Raw genomic sequence first — 21967 nt, forward strand, 5'->3', positions numbered from 1 at the left:
AGTTAAACCAATATTTTTGAGGCTTTGAAGTTGGTTGAACAGAGCATCAGGATCCGCAGTCGTTTAGGACACTGAAATCAAGTTGTAAAACGTACATCATCAGTGAGGCAACTTACTCCGATCAGGATGTGAGCCCTTTAAGTACAAACCAGGAGAACTTTCTTCTCTGGTTGCTCTTGAGACGGCACGGTCGCAGCTCCCTTTTGATGAAGAGAGCTTTCTGCAAATAAGAACATGGCCTCGAAATATTTCCAACTCTATAAACGCACACATCCCATGCACATGCTGACTCAACATCACTGAAATATGATGCTCGTGCTCTCTCTCTGTCTTCTTCCCTCCTCTCTTTTTCTCCCATCTTTTGCAAGGCTGCAATAGAAATCCCTCCTCTGTATCTGTGGGAATACAGGAACCCTGTGTGTCCTCTACCCTCCCTTCTACTCACCTCCTCCCTCTGCATATAAGGGTATGCTGGCTTGTGTTCTCCCTCACCCCTCCAACAGTCTGCCCACCACCCACCCGTGCTCTTAGACACACTTTTTGTCTGACACACTCTCTCAGGACTCCCCCTGCGAGCAAGGTAGGCAGGTAAACTCAGCACTGGATCAGAGTGAGACGCTGAGAACAGAAAGAGAGGGAGGGAGGGTGAGGGGAATGTGTGTGTTTATGAAATTTTTGTGTGTTGGGAGTGTGTGTGCGTGCGTGCGCGTGCTGCTGCATCGCTGAGCTACAGAGACCGGAGGCGAGGAGAGCTGGAGCGTTTGTCCTTGAGACTGACTGACTGCAGCTATAGAGCGGAGGACCAGCCAGCCAGCCAGTGCATGAAACTGACAGTGAGTACTGAGCGAGAGCAATAAGGCTGAGCGGACGAAGAAGTAGTAGATGCAAGGTTTCTTTTAATTGCAGCAAATGTGTTGGTGATGTGGTTTTGTGTGTGTGTGTTTTCTGTTTTTGTTCCTTCGAAACAGTCCAGTGTGGTGTTGAATTGGAGCAGAAGTGTGTGTGCGTGCGTGTGCCAGAGCAGGTGAAGGTCTGCTCTGATCCCAGGTGAACTCATCTCTCACGTTTTTTTTTTTAAATTTTATTGGCTCACATCAACACTTGCTTCTGAGCCTTCATGTAAGACTTTGTAAAGCGGTTGGGCAGTTGTTAAGTGTGTCTGCGGCAGCGTCCTCTGTTTTGTTTTTTCTTTTTTTTTTTTGCTTGTTCCCCCCTTCCCCCCCCAGGAAAAAAAAATGTCAGTAAACACAACATCTGTCCAGCTCTGCCCCCACCACCACCACCACCCAACCCCTGGGCTTCTCTCTTCTTCCTCGGTGCTTCTGTTGACAGATCGATAGTTATGCATCTATAATTGGAAGTCATTATTTATGGCGGCCCTCCAAAGCGAGTCATTATCATGTGTAATCTTGCAGAAAATTACATTTTGACTGGTCTACCTTGGCACGGCCGGGATTAAGTGCGCTGTGCTGAGCGGGCTAACGGGCTGAGGGGATGACCGGAAGGTGGGGTCACCGCAAGGACCCCAACCCCGATGCCTGGTGAAAGAGTTGGGCAGGAAGGGGAGACGTTTAATTGTGTCACATCTCACCTCAAAAGCTAAAATATACCAGAGGTGTATAAGGGGAAAGAAAGAACATAAGCACAGTGTGAAGAGGGAGGGAGGTGAAATAACTGAAGGAAGAGACCTGGCATTAGCTCGACGTGGTACGAGACACCGTTGTGAAATGAGACTGGGCTCACCTGTGGAGCTGCTGATAAAATGGGTTTGGCTGGGTTTGAGGTGGATGGGCAGATAGACGGAGAGCCAGAGGGTGAATTCATAAAGCTGTGGTAGAGGGAAAAAAACGGATAATGTGACAGGATAAGCTCTTTCAGTCTATGTGCGTTTTGCGTTGATTTGTTTATGCAGACATGCTGACATTGAGCTCGAGGGTAAAATTTGCCACCTGTGGAGATATAAGTGAGATGATGAGATGGGCTGCATGGTGTTTCTGTGTATGTTTGTGTGTGTGTGGGTATGTGAAATGTTTATAATAATTCCTGACATCAGCATTAGATGTGTGAGATGCTGATTCCCAGGATTTAATGTGCCCCGGTCCCGCATCAGTGGATCCTCACCAGAGACCGGTCGGATAACTGTGTCTGTGCATGTGTGTAAAGGAGGGTTAACAACTTGTGAAAAAGCACCAATGACAACGATAATACTCCTGAGTGAAAGTACCAATAGAACAGTGAAAATACATGCAAAAATCTTGCACTTTAAAACTCTACTAAAGGAAAGGCTCGGGGATATAAACAGGTAAGATTAACCTGCTTTTACTCCCTTTCTCCTGCCTTTCTTGATTACATTAATAACAATGTAGGACTACATGTATAATAGTCTTCTAGGCTAACATTACTCCTATTAACAATTTGAATGTCGACAATGTCAGACTGAGAAAGCATTTTGAAGATTTCCTTATTTTCTTCTTGTTATTGTTATTATCACACTGAAATTATGCATTTTGAATGAACTTTATGCATTTTGTGGTCGTATTTTATTCTCTTTTTTTGTCATATCTCACAGGCTTGTTTTCTTTTCTATCATTCTAATGTTTTATGGCTTTGTCAATGAATTTGATCCTAATGATGCCACATTAGTTCTGCCATCTATGCAAATCCATCTATGCAGTTCTAATAAATGAAGCTAGTTATTCACAGGTCATATTTGCCATGGGTCCTGAATTAAAGCAAAATACAGCATGCAGTTGGGGGTCATGGTACTCTGTCGGGCATTTTAAACAGGAAAGACTCCATCACCGCATTCATCACCTTCATGGTTTCACACAGGAAGTTGTCAGAACATGTCTTTGCTTTTTGCAGATGATGTGGTTCTGTTGGCTTCATTGGACGATGACCTCCAGCTTGCCCTACAGCAGTTTGTATATGAGTGTGAAGGAGACGTGATGAGAATTAGCACCTGCAAGTCTGAGGCCATGGTCCTCAGCTAGAAAAGGGTGGAGTGTCCACTACGGGTCAGGAATAAATTGCTGTCCTAAGTGGATGGAGATAGATATATATATATATATATATATATATAGATATAGATATAGATATAGATAGATAGATATAGATATATAGATATATATGAACATGCTGCACGTTTGAGGAACATTTTTCATTTCTAAAGAACTTCACCATTATAACACAGTTCACTACATAGTGAACTTACAGGATAGAAACAAAGTATCAATCCCGTCACAATGGTCAATCTATCAATCTGCCCTCCTCTACTGTAGTAGACTCTGTTTTCTGCCCGTTACGGTAAAGGAAGAGCTGATAGTGAAGCTGGCTGGCTGATCGACATTTCCACCCTCACCCATGGCTGTCAGCTGTGGGTAGTGACTGAAAAAATAAGATTACAGTTACAAGTGACAGACTCTGAGAAGATCCGCTACACCTCTTAATCAAATAGAGTCAACTGAGGTGGTTCTGGCATCCGGCTAGGACGCCTTCTAGGTAAGATGTTTCAGGCATGTCCTGGAAGAGGCCCCGAGGCAGACCCACGACAAGCTGGACAAATGAAGTCTCGGAGCTGGCTCATTGTGTGCGTTATTTTCATTTTTGATTCGGGTCAAAATGACTGCTGTACTTAAATACAACACAAATAATGTTCACTTGAAATTGATACCAGAGTCAAAAGATGGTAAATAAGCTTTAAAGTAATAACATGGATATAAGCTGCAAGTTATATTATAGAAAGGTTTCGATTTTTGGTCAATGAAATATGAAAGCTAATTGTAATTTTGCAAAAGTAACAATAATCTATTTTTTTTCCTTTAGATGAAATTAATCATATAGCTAATAATGCTATAGTAAGAGAGAGGTTGGTTGTCCATGTGATTTAAATGTGTCAGTAAGATGAGAGTTAAATAGTTCAAGTTCAAGTTTACAAAAAAGTTTATTAACTTAAAAAGTAAGAAAGAAAATGCAGAAACTCCAAATACTCAAGTGGGTACGTTTTCTGAATTAAGCTTTCCCTACTTAATCTATTTAATTACTTTAAGCTTTTTGGTTTTGTGGTGCTGGTTTAAAAAAACACAGAGAAAAAGAGGAGAATCAATCTCCAAGGACAGAATTTCAATAATGATCATATTAAGTAAATGAAATCCAAGCATACTTTATTTAGAGAAGACGTCAAGTAACTTCTAAATGACGCTATGCACCAAACCTCCTCGACAATATGCACAGGAGGACTCGAGGCTCAAGGGCATTACGTACAGCGAAGGAGAAGAGACGGGAGATGTTCTTGTTTTTTTGTTTTTTTCTGTTTTCTTCCCCTTTCAGCGGAAAGCGCACAGAAACAGAGGCGGCTGACCACAGGCCAGAAGCTGAGCAGTTAATCCAATAGGCTGCTGCTTGTTGAGAATATGAAAGGGTACTTGCTGTAGTAATCCACATTATGTTGTTAGAAGAAGCTCGGTTACATAATCACCCTAAGAACCTCCAGATGGGCTCCTGCCAGAAGACAACATGGCACGGTGACGGGACGGCGGACCAGTGACGTATTTGACTTTGAGCTCGCGCCTCGATGGACCTTGACGGTGCTTTCGAATAATCATCCCTTATCAAACTTGTTCAGCTAAAAGCAGTGTCCCGTTTTATAAATGTCACACACAATCCCTCCACTAGGGGGTAATCTAGTCAATTCATTTAACCAATAACACGAGCCCTTACTCAGTGCGTTTGGTCTCAAATATTCATAAAATACTCTTAAATGAGTCCTAATGAAATCCTGCCTTCCTGAAAGCTTTCCTGTGTATGTTTCCCAGAATGGCTCACCCCCTCCACCCTCCCAGAGGGACTTAACATCTCTAGATAAGTGAAAAAAAACAAACATTTCAAGACCACTGACCCACTAAGGATAGCTGCAGCAGGTTCTAGCAGCTCTAAGTGACATTTCTATAGTTGCTTTAGCTTCTCCCAGAGGCTTTCTCAGGTTTCTGGCATAAGCCTGTGTGCGCGTGTATGTATGTATGTATGCGTTTGTGTGTGTGACCTCTGATCCCTGTGCAGTGTACCACAGATCAATACAGGGAAAGTGATCCGATTCCAAATGCTCATCTGCCACTTAATCTGTCATTTTATGTATCATTTCCCTTCCATTCATCTATTTAAAGGCATCCAACGACAAAGCACATGGCAGAGCTATCATTGCAGTTTCCTTTATTTGTTTTCCGTCTTATTTCTTTTGTCTTTCTCTCCTTTGACTTTCATGCGTCTCTCCCATTTAAGCGCCGGAGAGGTGCTGTGTCGGAGCAGCGGGACATCAGGGTTTGCACACAGTGTCAATAGTCTTTCCCGCTGTCTCAGTAATTGATGGATGACTGTGAGTCAGATATAAACTAAGTAGATTACACTCACTAGATCTGAGGGCTGATGCTAATGTGCATGACGGAGGGGTTTGGAGCTGAAGAGTGACTGTCCATTTTTGGAAGTCAATGCGACAGCTGGACCCAGAGGCTGAGAGACGGTGGCTGTGATTTTTGGGAAGAACATGCATACACACATATGCAGTGTGCCTGTTTAACCCATACTTTTTCTTGTTTCTCAGACAAACTGGATGCATCTGGTGTGAGGGGTCAATACCTGACAGCTGGGTGCTTTGTTACATGCAGCATCCCTCCAGAGCAAATATTGAGCTCCTGTCGTCGGCTCAGGCTCAGCAGTGTAAAAATACTTTTGATGTTTAACTGCAGCCCAGCGTGTTTGGTTTCATTTGCTGCAGTTTGCTTCCATTCATGTCTTTGTCCAAGTTTGTCCAGTTGGTTTGTTATTCAGTGTCAGGTTTTGTCATTTGGGGCCAAAATTGGCAAATGGGTCCAAAAAAAAATTAGTTACATTTTGTTAGTCACTTCTTGTTTAAATCCTGGCTAATAGTTAGCTATTTAACTAGCTGATGAGTCATAGACTACATTGATGTGGTTTATTAATGTTGATGCCTCAATGGAAAATAAGTTGACAGCTATAATAGCCCGAGGCCGGGAAACTGATAAATTAGCCTTGATGCTGATGGAATAACCCACCTAAATGTCCCTTTATGAAGCCTCCAGCTGTTTTCACCATCTTGCTGCTTTGAAATAGGACTAATGATCAAAGGGTGGATCTGATGGTGAAACTGCACGGTCACTTCCGGTGAGCATACCTTCTAACTCTTAAATTGCCACAGTTTAGCTGAAAATGAACAACCAAAACAGTTTATGCAGAGAAAGAGCCTGGTGGTTATAAAAAAGATGGTATGTTTAGCTTCTGTGTTAGCTTCTGGGTGCTAACATTTGCTAATAAAAGCTTAAAAGTACAACTGAGAGCAATGGGGATAGCTTTGGAGATATATATGTGTGTATATGAAAATTATTCATTTTTTCTGGCCAAAAAAGAAACTCCTTTCAAATGAAGCACACTCAAAATGCAATCGCTGGCCACTTTGTTAGGTACACCTTGCTAGTAAGAGGCTGGATCCCCTTTTGACTTTTTGACAAAAGTGCTAGAAACATTGCTCAGAGATTTTGGTCCACAGATAACATCACACAGTTGCTTCACATTCATGACAACCACTTCCAAAATTTGCTCTATTAGGTTGGATTCTGGTGACTGCCGATGTTATTTGAGTACAGTGAACTCATTTTCATATTCAAGAAACCAGTTTAAGATGATATGAGCCGATATGACGCTGTGGTCATAAAAGGATGGACATGGTCATTAACAACACTCAGGTGGGTTATGGTGTCTAAACTACTGTTCTTATATGACAGGAGTGCCAACTGGTGTGGTCTTCTGCTTCCGCAGCCCAGCCGCATCTATATTAGGTATGTTGTGCTTTCAGAGATGGTCTTCTGTATACCTCGGTTGTAATGAGTAGTTATTTTGAGTTACTGTTGTCTTACTATCAGTTCAAACAGTCTGGCCATTCTCCTCTGACCTCTGACAAGGGATTTTTTTAAACCTAAAGACTTCTGCTCACTGGATATTTTCTTTCTTTCTCATTCTTTCTTTCTTTTTTTTTTAAGACTTTTGAAACTGTATAGATTGTTGTTTTGGGGAAAATCCCAGTAACTAATCAGTTTCTGAAATACCCAGACTATGCCACATTCAAAGTCATGTAAATGACCTTTCTTCTCCATCCTGATACTCAGTTTGAGCTTCAGCAGCTTGTCCTGATCATGTCTACAAAGCTAAATGCATTGAGTTGCTGCCATTGTGACTGACTGGTCAGATATTTGTGTTAGCAAGCAGTTGCACAGGTGTACTCAATAGACTGACCGGTGAATGTTTTAAATGGGTTGTATACTTGTGTAGTTTTAAAAAGAGTTTGGACAAATACCGGATAGAATAAGATTTTCAATTAGTTAAAAAAGTTAACGGTAAGTTTTTACAATTTACAGAGGAAAGGTCGGCTGCTTACATATTCTTTTACCTTAGAAATATGTAATACTTGCTGTCTGAATGAGAACTTACTTTAAACCTGTTTGATTGTAATTTTTCAGCCAACTGACTGAAGTTAATGAGTGCCACATCTTATCTGTCTAACTTAAAAACATCAACTGCAAAGTGAACAAACAGCACCTTTTCATACAGTGGCACAAAGTCATAAGGAAATTATCTGAACATTTCTCTTTCAAGTGGTTCAATTGACGCCGCTATGACTTGGCTCAGGCAAACCCTACTATTGTTGTTGAGTGTCTCGAGAATGCTCGGCTGTTGCCAAGGAAAATATTAACTGCTGATAAAATAATTAATCTGTTGTTTAATTTCAACCTGAACTTTTCATTCTTCTGCATTTATTATATGGGAAAAAAATCTTGACCCTTTCTGAGCCAAACTAAAAAGATAAAAATCATTTTAATGTCAACTCTAAGTTTCCTAAATGGTTTATAGAAGATAATTTCTCAGCGTAAAAATGTTTTATCTCTTACATCAGCTTTAAGGAGATGTGACTCGTGATACTTGTCTGGGTTTTTGTGTTTTATGGTTGTGATAAAATTGTCTACGTTGGAAATCACACTCTTTATCCTTCACAGGTTTTCTTATGTACTTTCCCCTTTGTGTTTGCATGCGCTTGCATTGATATGTTTGTTTACACATATCTGTGTATGAGGCTGCTTTAATGCAGAGTGTGTTAGTGTTGGCTGGGTGTTTCATGTGGTGCATAATGAGATAAAGTCCCACTCCGTGCAGTCTGCTGTCTGGCCTTTTATCTGAGCTACAGATTAGCGCAGGTGATTTCATTCCTGTGGAAGTTTAGCAGGGGGTTGGCTCAGAGCACTAACACGACATCGTGACGATCAGAGAAGACGAGATGGGCCAAGGGTTTGTGTTGTTTCTTCCTTTCAAACCTAAAGGTCAGATCAGCTGGTCTGAAAAAGTAAAATGCATGTTCAACACCTGTGTTGTGCATCGGTGGAAAACATTAAACTGCTGCATTGTTGCCACAGGAAACTTATTGTGTCCTATGTTAATTCAGATAGAACTGGAACCATGTGGTCACACGGTATAATACACTACAATGTTAAAATTACATGTTTTGATTTTAACACCGATTACACTGACTGTGAGTAAATCTGTCTCTCGCAGCATAACCAAACACACTACATGGCAGATGTCTGCGTGTACACGTGTGCTTGTGTGTCTTCACATAGAGGGATTTTTGTTGACCTCTTCATGTGTGTTTTTGTCATTAAAGTGGATTAGGATGTAGTTACCACGCGTTGCCTAAGACCCATCTAACCCTTGAGCTACTTAGAGTAGCTTCACTCTCTCAGGACGAATGGCAGGATTCATCAGAGGACTGACTGTTTTATTACTTTGATTATTGTATTGTGCAGAAACTTACAATATAAAGCAAAGTTGTGTTGGATTTCTGACATAGCATCATGCTACATCCTGTACTTGTGGTGGGTAGTTTACACTCATCGTGGGCATGAATGTCATGGTACTTTTTGGAATGATTGATGATGATTTTTAATAAGTATATAAACATATCTGCTTAAATTTCCCTAAACAAGTTACGGCTTGATCAGATGCTTTTTGTAGCCACTACCCAACTTTTGGCATAATTCTGGCTGGATATTTGATCAGTCGTCTTGGCAGGATTGGTAGAGTTCATTTAAATTGATTGGTTTTCTGGCACAAACCCAGCTTTCGAGCATAGTCCACAAATTTCCAACGTAGTTGAGGTCAGGGCTTTGGCAATGCCTTTTCAGAAGCTTAATGTTAGCCTGCTTTATCCATTGCAAAACAAGTTTTGATGTGTGTCCTGTTGGACTAAACTGTGTCCAGGTTTCTAGCTGTTGAATTGAGCTGAACTTGAAGAATTTGCAGATAGTCGTCTTTCATTATTAAATCCATTTTGTGCAGTGTACCAGTACCACTGGCACCGAAACAACTGGCACCAGGGCGTGATACTACCACCAGCATGCTTGACAGCTGGTACAGTGTTCTTATGTTTGAAAGCCTCACCTCGCCTCACCTCACCAAGCATACCTCTTGTCACTGTAGTCAAATGGCTCAATCTTTTTCTTGTCTAACCATAAAACTTTTCTCCAGAAGCCATTTGACTATGTGGGTACCTGCAAAATTTCAGTTGAGCTTTAAGGTGTCAATTTTGGAGCGGTGGCTTCTTTCTCGGTCGGCATCCTCTCAGTCAATGGTAATGGCACTTCACTGTATAGGGTGACACTGGGGTTCAAGGAGTTTCCAGTTCATGGGAGGCTTAAGCTTTGTTGGGTTGTTTCTGAACATCCTATCCAATTTCCTCTCATATGAGGGTGACAGTTTGGGTCCTCTGACCTTGACAAAGTGTTGCCAAATAATCTGTACTTGCATAAAATTGTTTGCACTGATGATCTTGGAATTTGCAGTTTAGAAATGGCTCTAAGAAATCTTCCCACCTTGTGTAAATCTACAAGTACTCAGTCTTAGATTTTCCCGAGTTCCTTGGACTTTCCCATCATTCTGGGTATAGGTCGATCCAATGAGTGCTGTCAAACAAATCCTTTTCGGCTATAGTCAATCATGATCGCTAACAAGATGTTAACAAGGCCTTGTCAAGTTAAAAGAGATGTATATTTTTGACCCTCTGTGTATTATAGAAAATAAGTTAAAACTTGTTCACTAAAGCCACCTGTTCCAACTGGGACAAAGAACAGTAAATTACCACGACATTCATGCCGATGATGAGTATATGTAAATTTCTGACCACAACTTTACATGATCAGAGCACTGACATTAACGTCGAGATACTTTGTTTTTTTGTTAAATCTCTTCTTGTATTTACTGTGCTGTGTTGTTTCTTTTAACCATATAATCCTTTAACTTTGCCTTTTGCTGTGCTGGACAACTACTGTGTTTCCTTATCTTGTATGCACATGTGCTTAGCGAGCAAAAGCCATCACGTTAGGCTTCCAGGTATAGCTCATTAGAACAGCAGTAAGTCAGTTAAGGCCAAGGTAGAAATCGTGTAAATGTCTTTGTGTGAGTAGACATTCATATATTTGTTTATTGCGCCGCCTGTTTTGATTGATGGAGGGGAATGAAGACATTTTTCAGCTCAGCATTTAGAAATTATTTTACATGGCTGGTAACACCTACTGTGTTATAGATTTTTTTTTTAAAAATTGATATGAGTAATGCAGCATCTAAAAATCATTTTCAGTGTTGGTTTACTTCTTATTTCCTGAACCTAGAAATATTCAATATGTATATAAGGTTTTTGCTTAAAATATAAACCAACTACTGATCATAGTTCTTTCATTCTAACTTCAAACCAAATTAGACTAAATATATCTGATAAGCTGCAGAAACTGGACACACACTATTGAATTGCAATTTAAATGTCCTGTAGTTGTTGTTGTTACGATGCTTTGAGAGAACCATATAAAGATTATCCCATAAGATGTACACTAATATGCATATTAAGAGATTTGTGATATATTTAGTGTCTTTTTAATCTAAAGTAGCAATACAACAGTAAATAATACCTGTTACATATTTGGATTTTTCTCATAACTAAAACATGTTAAAGTCATCCTCTCCATTTATCCACCTGCCCCAGTAGCCATGTCTCTCATTGGCTTAGAGGGCAGCCAATCAGTTGCAAGCTCAACCTTCTGGGGGATGGCCATTCAAATTGTGTGGCTGGGTGTTCTTGAGGGCCGGCTTTTACTTGGAGACCCTTGTCACACACAGCTTCCAGTCACAACAGTCAGGACTTCAAAGGCAGCCAGAGGCTGTTGGTGAGAAGAGTGAGTGACAGGAATACAGACGCAGGGAGAATGAGTGGAGCTGATAGTGTGATACAATAGAGGGAAAGGCAGTAGATGGAGACAAACTTTTGAGGCCGAATATATAGAAAGTGAGAAACGGTGCAGTGATAGATAATAGCGCATAAAAGCTGTCGAGCAGAAGGACAGGACAGATCCAGGGAAGGAGGAGGAGGCGGGCAGAAGCAGACGTCCCTGGACAGAACATTTCCTCCTCTTCAGAGCATGGTGACAGAGTTCACATGGATTTAGTCGACCTCTACCTCCCGGAGTGTTTCACCTACCACTCTAACACAGAGTAAGTACTGTCTTATAGCAGAATGACTCCACAGAACCTGAAGGGTGTCCTCTCAAACAGTACAAAGTGCAGATGAAGCCAAGATTGTGTTCACGCCATACTTGACAGCTGCTTCATCACATCGACTGACTCACTGTTTCTCTGTATTTGCGATATACTCAAATCATTATTGCAAAACAGACGTGGCCTGTGACAATCTTTATTGCAGAGGGTGACGGGGGGAGGGGGTTAAAAAAGTGTTTTCTGTGGTGCAGCATCATCACTGTTTACGCCACCTTTAAAGAAAAAGAAGTTGCTCATCTTGTCTTGATCATTTACCTTGTTCCCATTGTTCTGTTCAGAAGAATACACATCAGCACACACACACAGCCTTATCTGTGTCATCTTGTCTTCTTTTGACATGATGTTGTGTAAATATTTGAGTTCACATTCATGTTAATTTAGGCCTGCAGTCCTTTCCAGCTCTTGCTCTTTGAACACTTTCATTAACGTTTTATGTGCCTTGGGTACGTTCAGATCAAACTTTTATGAGTGTGAAGGTTTGTTTGGATTGATCACAGTTGCCATTGTTCATTGTTTGTTTGTTGATAGTGAGGGTAAGCAGGCAAAGCCAGGTTAGAGGTAACTAGTGGTGGCTTGTGTTATCCAAGGCTGGTAAAAATCCTCCACAAGAACAATGCAAATGGGAAAAGAAAAATCAAGCAGCTGTTTGATTGCGAGTTTGCAGGGGGTTTTTTTTGATTGCTTGTTTTGTCTGTAATCACAAACAGAAACACAAAAAATTGGTTCATTATCATCACGGCGGCGTAATCAATGTGATCGAATGTTTGGAGATTTAGAGTAAGATTCCTCGGGAGAGCGCGGGAACGAAGACAGAAATCTAGCAGACATGTGCGCTGTTTCCCTGATTGTTTGTGACACAAGCAACCGGATAAGGAACGTTAGAAAAGGTGATGGCGGCCGCAGATGATCCCTGTGAATGGCACGCTATCCATGTTTCCCGCCGACCCAAGCTCCAGCCACGGGTGCCGCATCTCTGTGCTTCATCCAAAGCCTGACTAAGGCTCTTATGGCCGCTCGGGGTGCCTCTGATCCCTGCTCATCTCTGGCTCATTAGTAATAAAAACACTGCTGAGACCCCGCTGACCTCAATCGCTCTCCCTAAGGTTTGGAGCTAAAAGGTTAGTCAACAGGCCCTTGAAGTTTTTGGGGAGGTTTTATAGTATTAAACAAAGACTTCTCTTCCTTCGAGGCTTTTAAATAAATCTATTTTGCTCTATTTTCTTAGCGTATTGTGATCAGTTTTTGAGATTTTCTTCCCTCCCTATTTTCCCCTCAATCTCATTCCCTGCCTCCACGCAGCCGGGTCATTGTTGTCTGCATTATGACTTTGCTCCTTTTCAAAGAAAGTACCCCCCCTCCCTTACCCCTTCCTTTCCTTTCCTTTTGACACCCCCCCAGGTTAATGAGCCTCAGGACTGCCCCTTTTCTCTCCGTCCCTCTCTGGTTTTTTCACGCTCCCTCTATCTGTCTGCCTCCCGTGTAATTTCCTCCCGCCTCTTGTCGGTCTCTCCGTCTTTTTGTCTTCTTGTTGCTGTTGCCAAGATGCAGTTAGAGTTGTTTTGGATACTGGTATGATAACTTTGAATACCCCACCCCAACCAAACACACACACAATGATTTGTCCCTGCTGCACTGAGCTGTACAAGCTGCACCAACCGTTTTTTGATGGGCTTTTATGTGGAGTTGTAGATTAGTAATCTGTAAGAGTGAATATCACATCACATCTGATCACCCCACTCTAATGCAATTTCATTATGAAAGCAAAATGCCTACAACCCCCCCCCGATGCATTATAATGGGAGAGCGCAAAGTATATCTCACTCTGTACCTGTCAGGGACTCGACACAGCAATATGGACACCTGTGATGGATAGCCATTGAGACTACCAGTGAGTCATTTTAAAAGGAAACTGAAATCTATTCACTGTGCTGTTATTATAGTCTTTGAATTGGATTGGAGAGGGTGGAGATGCAGCGGCGGGGAGTGCAGGAGCAAAATGGCATCATAGGGATAAAATGAAACATTTAAGGCACCATAAGCAACAGTATTTTATTGTAAAAATAGCACTTTTTTAAAAAAAAGTAGTGCGGTGAAAATTCTTCCACTCTGCAGCACCGTGTGGGGTCGTTTCCAGCTGCAGGTGGCTGTGGGAGAGCAAAGCAGCTTGGGCTCAGAGGAGAGTGTATCCTAGACTTTTTATCTGCTGGAAGACAAGAGTAACAGGATCGCAAATGAACGGCGATGCTACTCTGATATGTAAATGGGCAAAAGTTGCCAAACTGCAACAGTATTTCTAAAGGTTGTAATTTGATTTAGAGAAGGCAACTTGGTTAAAAGCTCAGCCACAGTTTTTGGTGCTCCAACGTTTTTGATTCTGCTACTTTGGATTTATTCTACTGCACCAAAGCAGTTGAGCTTTGATTTCCAAGCTCTTTGAAGGCAACAGTCGCTGTGATAACACTGGTACAGTTGTTTGGTTTTCCTATCAAGACCTTAGTTGTCTTGCTCAGTGCCTTACCGTGCGTGTCCGTGTATGTTTTTGTGGGCTTGTAGAGGGGTCAGTAGCGCGTGGCCATGGTTTACTCAGTGGGTGGTTAAAAGCAGCCAGTCTTTTTGCCTACCAAATAAGTTGTGATTGGAAGCTGCTGATTTACATGGCAGGAAACCGGCTGAATTGGACCTCAACCTCAACAAGCCAAGAATAGAGTGGGAGAGATGTACGGATAGTGTGTGGGGTGTGTGTACAGCAGTTTTCTTTTTTGGGGTTTTTGTTTTGGAAGTTAGGCCTGGCGTCAAAGAGCTGCATGCAGTGTAAGTGTTAGGGTGTTTATGAAGACACATGCTTTGACAATGTGTCCGTAAGAATGTGCGTGCCAGGAGGTGTAGTGTGTTCCCGATCGTAGGAATCTGAAGTGTATGCGGTGAAGACTACATTTTTTATTTTTACATCCACACACAAAAGTCTGACGCCACAATGCGAGCGAGCGTGTGCGCAGGTGTGTGTGTGAGCGCAGATCACATGCCTGCAAGCCTACTGTACACTTCAGCTGGTTTCAAATGCTTTTTCTCCTCGGCATGGTGACAGAGAGTCTGTTGTGGTCACATCCTAATCCAATAATAGAGCCATGATACACACTTTAACATGCAGGCCTAGGAGAAGATTTATTTCCAGCTTTTATTATATAACTAATAATGGAAAGATTTTATTTAAATATATAAATACATTCTTTCATTTAGTTAAGGATTGACTTCTAACAAAAGCTGTACTTTCCACTTTATATTTCTTACAAAAAACACCTGCTCAGTTGTTGTATCTGGTGTAGGCTTCAGGCAGTTTATCAGGTCAAATATGGTAAATGAGAGAAACAAAGAGAAAATAGATTGAAGACAATAGGCAATAAAAGTGGAAGGAATGTGAGTATATTTGGATTGAACATGACGGTGTGGATGATTGCTGGTTTAGCTATTTTCCTAGGTTTGCTTAAGCAATCGCTTCTCTGAAAACAAAGCAGTGTAATGAACAGCAGCTTTGCATATGGGGGAAATCACAAACGGCTGGTTTCTCTAACACTCGGACGGATGTGGAAACTGGTATGTGGTGTTGTTGAAGCGTTGTGGATTTGTGAAATTAAAAAACTGATGTATTCAACAGAAACTATTGCCTTTCTCATTCTCTTTTTTAACCTTTTAGCCAACAAATACATACCTGTGTTTGTGAAGAGATGTGAATCCATATATTAATTTCAAGTATATTCATTACACGATTGCTATCTGTGTAGATGATGCCAGAACTAATAAAACTAATATAAAACTAATCAAAGCCCACCGACCTGAAGGTCAGCTGCAAATATTAATAGCAATATCAGAGTGACTCATTAAATAAAGATGACTTCAAATTCTCCAACATAGATATATATTAAAATAAGATGCATACACACATCATATGTATTAAATTCTTTTTTCTTTTTTTTTTGTCTCCAGGCATCTGGACAGGATGTCAGTGAGGGGCTTGGACCCCACCTGTCCCTCTTCTATAAAGCGTGAGCCTTCCAGCCCCAGCCCCAGCTCTCAGGGTGATGTCAGCCCGGCCCAGCCCAGTCCTGGAAGCTCTTCCTCGGACACAAACTCCAGCTATGGTCCTCTCACCAAAGGCCACAATCACAATAATGGGCAGGACTCACCAGGCCTCTTTAGTCACACGGCGGGGTTGGCCAGTAATGGAGGAGCAAATAGGTTGGTGTATGTATCATATTCTCCTTTATTTCATCTGTTTTACTCCATTTTGTATGTGAAATGATATTATTACTATATCCATGTATTACCCTTATTTTTACTCTTCCTTTCTCTCTCCAGGAGGTTTGGTGAGGAAGAAGGCCAAGTCAAGTGCGAATTCATGCTGGGCTCTGTCGCCAAGCGCCTATGTCTAGTGTGTGGTGATGTGGCGTCTGGCTACCACTATGGTGTGGCCTCTTGTGAAGCTTGCAAGGCCTTCTTTAAGAGGACCATCCAGGGTGAGACTGGCACTGTATATAAAACACACCTTCACAAACACGCTCAGTTTCAGTAACCGCATTTATTGTGATTAGCATGGCTGATAATGCCTTCCTGCATCATATAAACCTGTTTTAGGAGCAACAAGGTGTAGATGTTCCCTGATCATTTGTTTTGGGAAAAACAAGCCCTGATCAGTTAGCTCACAGCTTCCGCCTTCAAAACTGCAGAAAGGCTTTAAATAAAGATCTGCTCGCAAGCAGCTGATATGCAGTTATACTTAGACCACTGTGTGTATAGTCAACATCGCTGAGTTTAGGTTTAAAGCTTGACATGTGTGCGCAATCGCTTCAGCCCTGAAGGAAGTCAGCAAGGAGAGCCGGCAGCATGCAGTTTGTGTGTTTTAAAGGGATTGTCCCCTCTTGGCCCAGCTCAGGAGCCTGACAGGAAGCTTTTAGTTTAGGCCTCTAGAAGTTGGCTACTCTAGATGAGTTCACAGAGCAAGCTTCACTGGCTGTCGCATCAGACAAAGCAGATCTGGCTCATCAGATACTTCCTATTGCTGATCAAGGGTGGCAGCTAAAAGCACCCCCAACTGGCAGAAAGCCATCAGACTTAACATACACCTTGGGTTGCCAGTTAGTGTGGAGAACATGTATGGTTTTGTTTTTTTTTAAATGTGGACATTTACCACAACCTTATAGTGAAATTTACTTAATAGGGTAATCAGGATCACTTATCAGGGTAATCAGGGTCAGTTACAAGTCGAGACCACAAATACATTAACCCTCTGGTATAATTTACCACAACTTTATAGTGAAATTAACTTGTTAGGGTAATCAGTCAGTTATGGGGTAAGACCACAAATACATAACAGAAAACCTGAGATCCAACATGGTGCAAATAAGGAACAGTCTAAAGAACTACAACCTTAAAGTCAGCGTATCTACCCAATCTACCCAATTTCGCTGTGCAAGAAACTGCACAATGACAATAAAAAGCTCTAAGTCTAAGTATCTCAGCCTTGGTTTAAATTATAACATTTCCTTTTGAAAAAAAATTCTGTTTCTCAAAAGTACCTCAGTTTAGATCCTTTACAGATGCCAGTGAGGTTTGCTGTGTAATCTCAACATTTTCTCAGACATAACATTGAGATAGCAGTGACAATGAGTAATACTGAATTGCTGCTTCATTGTTTGCAAAGCAACTACTAAGTCCCCCCCCCTCCCCCCTTCTCACTTGTTATCCTCCAGGTAACATCGAATACAGCTGTCCAGCATCCAATGAATGTGAAATCACCAAGAGAAGACGGAAATCTTGCCAGGCTTGTCGATTTGTGAAATGTCTGGCAGTGGGCATGTTGAGAGAAGGTCAGCTATATCCTAAAAAAAAAATCCTTTTCCGATCCTTGTCAAAACCTTACTCGAGCTGCCTTTTTTTCTGAGATCGATCAGTCGGTGGCAGAATTTCAAATCTCCTCTTTCAGACAGTTGAGAAAGAGAGTGAAGCCTAATACAAGTCTGACTGCAATTACTTTGTAGTGCATTCCTCTAAACAATAATCTAGTAAACCCTTGACAGTAGTTGTGTAAACTCAAATGAAACCTAAAACTTCTGACAGTTAAACTTCAAGCCCTCTGTTCCGGCTACGAGGTGCGTGTGTGTAGGTAATTTGTATGTGTGGTAAACACAAGTTTGAACAATGCAGAGCTGTGTCTTAGAGAGGGAGGAGAAAGCTAATAACTGCTCATCTGTGTCAGTCTTTGCTTCATGAGTCTTCCTCTGAAATAGCCTATGGACATGTGCCAACTTGTGTAGGTGTGTGAGCAGTGCTGCAGCAGCTATTAAGATAACAGAGCGCGCTGTGAGCTGCATCAAATGTAAAACAGAAGAGAGTTTAAGGGCAGATTAAACTAGAATGGGATAAGTTACCTATTAAAGCCTACTGAGCCTGCTGTTTTGCAGTAATCAATAACATTCTGCCACTTCTTACATCAGAATTATAGGATCTGTGCTAACAGATCCCAGTCACCTTACAGAGTATTTATACTTATTAAATACTGCTACAATACAATACATCAAATAAGTTTAGCAATGAGCTTTCATGTTCCTGCCTTTTTTCTATAGCTAAGGTCCACCCTGCAAAATTTCATCATACATGCTCAAAAACATGAGATGACAGTGGTAAATATGTTCCACTGGTACTCTGTGAGTGTGGTCAGGTGCTCCTTTAGTGTCACTATGCGCCTGCGGTGTGACATATTATCCAGATTTAGAAGTGACTCAAAAAGGAAAACATTAGCGACCTCCTACAGTACCGGCCACTCGTTGCCTTCTGCGTATGTCCACGAGAAGATAAGGAAGAGAGAGGGGAGCTGATGAAACGCATGAGTGGGTGGGTGGGGGGTGAAATCCAAGGCATAAGAGAGAGTAAATAGAATTATTAAGCATTGTTGTCAGCATCACACGCCATGTAATTCACAAGAGCCATATTGAATTCAAAAACCTTTATTCAGTGTTTTCAAACTATGGATTAATTCAGCTGGGTACACAGTTGTGATAGCTTCATCCATTTTAATCTCCACGTATGAAAGCTAGAAAGATGGCGTTCTAATCTTCAAAGGCATGTGGGTCAAAGTGGAAGACGCGAGGGAAGTGTCAGCTACCTTTCTGAACCTGTGCTTTTTCTCTTTATTTTCTCATTTATTATGTTTTGGTCACAGGCAGAATACAAGAGGGATGTAGTTACCCATTGCATTATCTTCACTGATCCCCAGAAAACGGACCAATCCTGTGCATCAGAGGCACGTCAACCTCTGTGCATCATGCAGGGTCTAACAAAAAACTCACCATGCTGCTTTATTGCTATTAGCGTTTGTTTTTTCCTTAGTAAAGGTTCTGTTTCTTCTGGGTCAGCACTGTTCTGGTTTGATTTCATCTCTATATTGATTTTACCATTTTCTTTTTAAAATTAAAGACCTTTTTCTTCCTTAAGAGTTATGTCTTAAAAACATAGGCTCATAACACAACTATGGCTGCTGCAACAGATATACCGTTACCTCTTTGCATTTGCAATCCTCCTCTGAATGTTAAACGCAGTTTGCAGGTTGATGGGCTTCACAGAAATTTCTCATTAGATTCCATAAAAGTGGATCTAACTTTCTCTGCCTGCAAAATAAATGATTAGATCCCAAATTCAGTGAATATGAGCAGTCAGAGATGCTGTCGGTGGAATTTGATAGCTCATTGTGTTGTTCACTGAGAAGTGAAATGTCCCAAGTTTGAGGCCTTGACGAAACACAAACGCCTTGGAGGGTTGGATCAGGAAGGGCATCCTGCGTAAAAATCTGTGCCAAATCAAATATGTGGATCTATCTGCTGGGAATAAGGGAGTAGCCCGACAAGTTTCTACTCTCCCGTGACGTACGCTGTCTCACAAATTTCAAGACTTAATGTCCATCATATAAAACCTAGAGAGCATATATTATGGCCTGTCTGCTGACAGATTATCATAATTTCGGGCAGCCTCTCTTTTGGTTTGGTTTGTCAACTTCTCAGATGACTCCAGCTACTTTTTTTGGTCTAATGCTAAACCAATAGAAACAATGGGTAACAATTGCTAAAATGCGACCCAGGTTGCAATAAAGTGCAATGATAATTTAATACCACCTCTTCGTTGCTAAGCACACAACAGCATCTGGTCATTGCAGCTGTGTATAAATGTGCTTGTAAGTTATTGATATACAGAATAATAGCATCTTTACACGTGTTTGTGTTTAAACATGTCAGTCAGCAGCCATATTTATGCTCATGCCACTGTGTTCTTGTGAGCAGGACTGTCTCTGCCCTTCTTCTAAATTAGCTGCTTTTAATGGGATGGGTGCGTGGCGGGGGAGGGGTGGGGGCATCAGCAGCATCCCAGTCTACCTCTCAGCCCTCTCTTCTCTTTGCTTTCCCTCCTCCCTCATAAATTCCTCCAGATGCCTTGTGGGACTCCTGGACCTCCATGAAATGGGAACTGCCCCTCGTAACTCTGGCTGTAAGCGCCCTCGTAATGCGCTTCATCGTGTATCATAATGCCGCTCTTCCCTGGGGAGGCCGTAGTAAAGCCAGAGACAGAGGAGCTGTGAGGTTTAATGGGGAGAGTCAGAGCCATATTAAAAACACAGCTAAAAGACACATAGACCTCAGGCAGGATTTGATTAAGCTTTGTTTAGTCCCCATTTCTACAGTTGCTAGTGCTACTCAGAACAGTAAAAATGAGTATTTTAGGAAATGTGAAAATTATTTTGAAAATAGATGTTATAAAGCAGAAACTATGTGATTCTGTGTTTTTATGGTTTAATGGTTTATGTTTCTAAGAAATATGGCCAATGGTGCAACAATTCCCTGACTAGCCCCCACCTTTCTGTTTTGTCTTACTGTCTAATCTCTACTTCCTCCCGGCTGGAGTTACCTTTTCTTAGGGGTGTTAATCATTCAGCATTAATCAGCATTCTGAGAAAAGCATCAGGACAGAGGAAAGATAACGCCACAGTGCTGTTAGTAGCACCATGTGTATATTTGTCGCAATATCCGAGGAGTGTTGGGATTGTTTATACTAAACACTAAACCACGCTAACAAGGATCAGTCTGGATCAGCGGCTGGATTTCTCTGTTTCTCAACCACCTGTATGTATGCAGGGTGCATTTTAGGAACCTGTAAAAGCGTCTCATGTGGAAGTCCATATCCCTTCAAAGGAAGATGGTCTGATGTAAGAGGCAAAAAATAAATATGACTACTCCCTGTTTATCAAACTGAGATGGGCTGTTCAGAGGAACAGGAAGGAGGTGTGCGTGAATATCTGTTTTGTTATCCACGAAAGCTATTCTTGGCCCTCTGGTTGTCAGCACATTCCACTGTGAAAACTTACACTCAGTTCTGATGTGTGTTGTAACTCTCACATGTGAGTGGAAACAAATATACCTGCATGAAAGCTCATTTTTTCTACTAATCAAACCACCAAAAAGTGTTTGACTTAATCCCGTTTGCCAACGGTGTTAAATCTAATAACAACACATAGGAGGCACCCACATCCTCATCCAGCTAATCTATACTTGCCCCTTATGACATCACCAGCAGGTCAGGGGGCATTAACTTTCCACAGCCAATCTCTCCTTTAATACCTTGCTCATCTTCTTCAGCTTTAACTTCTCGGTCTTCACAAATCTTAAAACTTAGCGAACACATGATCTAAATTTATTTGTATGTCATTGTTGTTCTGCATCCATATTGATATTAAGTTTTCTTTCTTGCTCTTGTGAAGCACAGTATATTAAAAGTATGACCATAGACTGTATATAAAAGATGAAAATGAAGACGAACACGACCCCTGGTTATAAAGGGAAGTCAGAATATATAGAAGTGTATAGGAATATAACTTTTCACTTGATTTATGATCTAAACTCATTAGGTTCAAGCCCCGATCATAGGTTTCAGGGCTTACCTAATACAACATGATTTCAATTTTGTAAGAATTTGCAAAAGTTTGTAAAATACATTCCCATTTGTAGTACAATAGATAATAAGGCATACAGTTTAGGACAAGCATTAACAATTTTTTTGTCCAAGGTGCCACATGAGAAATTGGGGCTGTTATGGAGGGCTGCACAACAATATTGTTGTACCACAACAGTCCCAGTTTCACCAATATTGGTATGTGGCCCTCCACAGCCGTCCCGGTTTCACCAATATTAGTGTGTGGCTCTCCACAACAGTCCCAGTTTCACCAATACTGGCATATGGCTCTCCACAACAGTCCCAGTTTCACCAATAT

General features: G+C 41.4%; 1 protein-coding gene across 5 annotated transcripts in view; it reads left to right on the top strand.

Moving 5' to 3' along the window:
* Window positions 1-675: 675 nt before the first annotated feature.
* The window catches only part of LOC102294499 (estrogen-related receptor gamma), a 33259-nt gene continuing 11967 nt past the window's right edge, over window positions 676-21967 (top strand). For 2 of the 5 annotated variants that reach the window (XM_014337807.2, XM_005914295.3), the window contains exons 1-4: window positions 11195-11598; window positions 15643-15900; window positions 16015-16172; window positions 17406-17522. In XM_014337807.2, the coding sequence (XP_014193293.1) occupies window positions 11543-11598; window positions 15643-15900; window positions 16015-16172; window positions 17406-17522 (589 nt within the window). In that variant the 5' untranslated portion in view covers window positions 11195-11542. Of the gene's footprint in view, window positions 834-11194; window positions 11599-13517; window positions 13550-15642; window positions 15901-16014; window positions 16173-17405; window positions 17523-21967 lie in introns of those variants that run through there. The other 3 variants (XM_014337821.2, XM_014337813.2, XM_042226965.1) reach the window with 3 other exon arrangements.

Source organism: Haplochromis burtoni, unplaced genomic scaffold (assembly GCF_018398535.1).
Source record: "Haplochromis burtoni strain Fernald_Lab_line unplaced genomic scaffold, NCSU_Asbu1 Contig_8, whole genome shotgun sequence".
NCBI lineage: Eukaryota > Metazoa > Chordata > Actinopteri > Cichliformes > Cichlidae > Haplochromis > Haplochromis burtoni.